At 57.6% G+C, this 4,184-nt stretch overlaps 1 protein-coding gene across 1 annotated transcript in view; it reads right to left on the bottom strand.

Annotated features, from left to right (window-relative positions):
* The window catches only part of IGDCC4 (immunoglobulin superfamily DCC subclass member 4), a gene marked incomplete at its 5' end in the record, with an annotated part of 11,501 nt that extends 7,324 nt beyond the window's left edge, over positions 1-4,177 (bottom strand). The window contains 6 exons of the mRNA XM_008056162.1: positions 482-583; positions 706-942; positions 1,770-1,940; positions 2,857-2,994; positions 3,511-3,675; positions 4,081-4,177. Of these exons, the coding sequence (XP_008054353.1) occupies positions 482-583; positions 706-942; positions 1,770-1,940; positions 2,857-2,994; positions 3,511-3,675; positions 4,081-4,177 (910 nt within the window). The remainder of the gene's footprint in view (positions 1-481; positions 584-705; positions 943-1,769; positions 1,941-2,856; positions 2,995-3,510; positions 3,676-4,080) is intronic.
* Positions 4,178-4,184: the final 7 nt, after the last annotated feature.

Below are 4,184 nucleotides of genomic sequence, written 5' to 3'. Positions count from 1 at the left end.
AAAAAAAAAAAAAAAAAAAAAAAAAAAAAAAAAAAAAAAAAAATTTATTGTAGAGACAAGATCTCGCCAAATTGCCCAGGCTGGTCTCGAACCCCAGACTCAGGGAATCCGCTTGACTTGACCTCCCAAAGTGCTGGGATTACAGGCTGAGGCACCGAGCCTGGCCCCAGCATGTTTTTAAGATCATCTTCAGGTCCAACTTGGGGTCAGGCGTCACTGGCCACCCCTGGGGTGAAGACAGCTTAGTCTTCTGTTCAGACTTTCCAGGTGAACACTGGTTGTGGAGAGTGAAATCAGGTGGCAGACCCAAGAGAAGGGGCATGGAAGGGAGCTCCTCTCCAAGACAGAGGCTGACTGAGCTGTAAGAGGACCCCTGGCCTGGGAGAACAGGCTTGGAGTAGCAAGGCTACCAACTGCCTGCCCACCAGCTGGTCCGAGGACAGGGGAGGGAGGCAGCTCCGAGCCCTCAGCGAGCCCTCACCTGGTGTGGGAGCCTGCTCTGTCCTGCCCTTCCACAATGCTGCGTAGCCATCCTCGTGTTTGTTGAATGCCACGAGCTGCACCTCGTACAATCGGCCGGGGACTGGGAAGGTCACAGGGCTCAATGCCAGGAGCACCTCTGGACCTTTCCCATCCACAGAGGATATTCCATCTCTAACCCCGGCAGTTTGCTCCCCCCAACCTCCACCCCCAAGCCCTCCTCACCTAGCTGGGTCAGTTCATACTGCTTCACCTTCTTCTTGAGTCGGATGGGCCCCACATCCCATGTCTGGTCTCCACGGCCCCCTGGGGGATGACCCCCATTGGCCTCCTCCTCGGCCCCCACCTCCCGCCAGTACAGTTTGTAGCCAGAGATCTGGGTGGGGTGAGGGGGCAGCTGCCAGGATACCAGCAGGGACTCCATCCTTGCCTGTACCTTCAACTCTGCAGGGGCAAAAGGGACTAGGGGCAGAGGGTAGGGTGAGACGATGAGAATAGGGGCGAGGAGGAGGCCAGGGTGGGGGAGAGAAGTCAGGAAGAGGTAGGAAGATGGCTTAGCGAGAGGCATGCCAGTCCCCGACAAATCGTCACTCGGTCACCATCTAAGCCAGGCCTGGTTGGGCTAGAGGTGAACTTGCTGTTCTACAAGCACAGAACTCAGGGATGCAGAGGTGTCTCCTGGGCGTCTGTAAAGAGCATCCGGGGCAGGGTGCTCTGACATGGAGCAGGCCTCTGTCTCCTGAATGAGCGAGCACAGGCCCCGGGGTGGCTGAGATGGGAGTGGGGAGGGGCCCAGGGGCTCGCTGTGCATCAGACACTGCTCTAAGCACTTTGTATGGTACACCTGTATCCTCAGTCCTCCACAGCAATGAAAACATTACTGTGCCCACTCTACAGATGAGAACACGGAGGCTCAAAGAAGTGAAGCAACTTGCCCGATGTCACACCAACAGTATGTGTACAGGTGTATCTGTGCTCACTCTGCTATTGGGCCTCTCGTCAAAAACAGCAACCACCATCATCCCGGAAGCAGTCACCACCGAGTGAGTTGTCACTCTGCACTGAGCACTTGAGCACAGTATACCATGGCAGGAATGCAGCCCCCAAGGTGGGCGTGGTCTGTCCAAGGCTGCACAGCAAGTAGAAGCAACACCAGGGTGCACCCTTTGCCTCTGCACCCGGGTCCCTAGCCCATGGGTGAGCCATGGAAGGATGCTGATGGGGCCCTGCTTTCCAAGGACACATTTCCCCATGGTCACATGCACCACCCGTCCACTCCAAACCCATACCATGGCTCTGGTTGTACACACTGGACATCCTATGCTGCACCCACGGGGATGGTGCCCCGAAGCCTGCCCCTGTGCCTGCCGAAATCCGAACTCGGTACACCTTGTTAGGCTGAAGTGAGCCCAGCATCAGCTGTGTCTCGTTGCCCTGCACCTCGGTGGAGAATGTCTGGTCTGCAAGGACAGAAGAGGTGGCTGCCAGGCGGCCACTGCAGACCCCGACATCAAGTCCCCTACCCCGACTCTTCCCCTCAGACCCTGCTCCTCAGGTCCCCTGTGAGCTGTCAATGGCCTCCACACACACGGGAGCAGGCACAGGGCTGGACTGAAGGCCATCAAGCTTGGCTTCCAGAGCCTTCCCACCCTCTCATCCCTCTTCACCATCTCCCAACCCTTCACACCTTCCCTCCCCGTCTCAGATTACCCACATCTGCCCTCACAAACCCGGGTGCCTCAGGTTTCCACGCCCACAAGCACACCTTTCTATCTCCCCATTTCTCTCTGCTTTGGGGGCTGGAAGGGACTCCAGATGTTACCCAGGCTACCTGCCTTATTTCCTAGATCAGGAAACTGAGGCAGGGACACAGGGTCACACACTGCAGCTGTGAGATGTGGGCTAGAGCCCAGGTCTCCTCAGCCTTGAGTCAGTCAACTTGTCTTCCCTCTTTTTTTTTTTTTTTTTGAGTTGGAGTCTCACTTGTCGCCCAGACTGGAGTGCAGTGACCGCTCCCGGCCACCGCAGCCTCGACCTGTTGGGCTCCAGCGATCCTTCCACCTCAGCCTTCCGAGTAGCCAGAATTACAGGCACGTGCTACCATGCCCAGCTGACTTTTTTATTTATTGTAGAGATGAGGTCTCACCAAGTTGCCCAGGCGGGTCTCAAACCCGCAGGCTCAGGCAATCCACTCACCTCAGCCTCCCAAAGCACGAGATTACAGGCTGAGCCACCAAGCTCGGCTATGTCTTCCCTCTTTACTCCCGCTGACTCTGCCCCAGCCAAGCCTCTCTCCCAGGGTCACCCGCCCCTGTCCCCCCACTCTGCCTGGGACTCCAGGTCTCCGGCCCACCGCCCTGCGCCTGCCACACTCACCTTCCCTTCCAAGACCATACTCCACCCGGTACTTCACCACTTGCCCATTGCTCAGGCCAGGGGGTAGGGGCAACCATGCTACCCTGAGGTCTGAGGGGCTGGGGCTGGACAGCAAGAGCTGCGGGGCCATGCTGGGAACTGAGACAAGAGCATCATGTGAGTGCCATGCCTGCCATGGATGGGAGGCCAGGGCCAGCCTGCCCACATCCCCCAAGGGTCAGCAGTGGGCCAGGACAGGGTCTGAAAGAGGAAAGGGAGCCTCTTAGAGACACCATGCCCAAGGGCGAGGGGCATACTTCCCACCCAGAGGCTGAACAGAACCTGAGTCACCATCTTCCACATAGGGCTCATATCACTGGCTCCACCACAGTTGGACAGCATGTGCTTGTCTGGGAGAAGGACCATGTGACACAGGGACTCACAAGGCCTGGTTTGTGTCCCAGCTGCACTGCTGACCTTGGGCAAGTCACCCTCATTTTCTAGGCCTCAGTTTCCCCAACTATGTACTGGAGAGAAGAGTGCCTGCCCACTCGCTTACAGGGCATGCAAGGTGACAAGCACAGGTAAAGTTCCTCAGGTGAGTGAGGAGAAGGTGAGTGGTCACCCCAGGGAGCTCCCTGTGCCCCAAGCCACCCTGAAAGCCCCTAGCCCTACCATCCTCTAATGTGTGTGCCCACGCAGGGGTGGAGGCGCGGCTGGCCCCGCGCTGGGAGTAGGCCACCACATAGAACTCATAGTCCGTGTTGGGTTCCAGGTCCCGCACCTGCAGCTCAGTGGTGTCATTGTTCACAGCAAACTGGTATTCCACATTGTCAATGCCTGGTGACACAGAGACAAGGGCCAGCTACAGGATCCCCTCGTGGGCCAGCTGGAGCCTGTCCAGGAAATCTCTTGTTGTCCCTGAGTTGATGGCAAGGCCATCCAGATCATCTGACTGGAGAGTATAAGCTTGTCTCACTGCATCTATTCTCCCACCAGGTGGAAGTTCTTTCTGGCATCTCCCTGAAATGACTTACCCTGCCACTAGTTAACTGGGGTGGAAGGTGGCTCAGACCATCAAGGCATCCTCTCCTTTCTATCTCAAGACAACTGTGACCCAGGGGAGCAGTGCCACACACCCACCCTTGACCCCAGACTGAGGACCTCCGGCACCACTGGGCTCCTGTCTGCGGGATCCTGTCTCCCTGCCAACCGCCCCCCCACCCCACTGGCCAGTGGACATACCCTGCGCCTTCTGGTAATGCAGTGAGAAGCCGATGATCCGATCGCTGTGCAGCTCTGGTCGCTCCCAGGCCACCAGCACCGCAGAGCTACTCAGAGGCGTGGCA

Source organism: Carlito syrichta, unplaced genomic scaffold (assembly GCF_000164805.1).
Source record: "Carlito syrichta isolate Samal-C Ts95f unplaced genomic scaffold, Tarsius_syrichta-2.0.1 Scaffold302272, whole genome shotgun sequence".
Classification (NCBI taxonomy): Eukaryota; Metazoa; Chordata; class Mammalia; order Primates; family Tarsiidae; genus Carlito; species Carlito syrichta.
The sequence above is the reverse complement of the archived record's forward strand: the minus strand, read 5'-3'. Positions and strand labels throughout refer to the sequence as shown.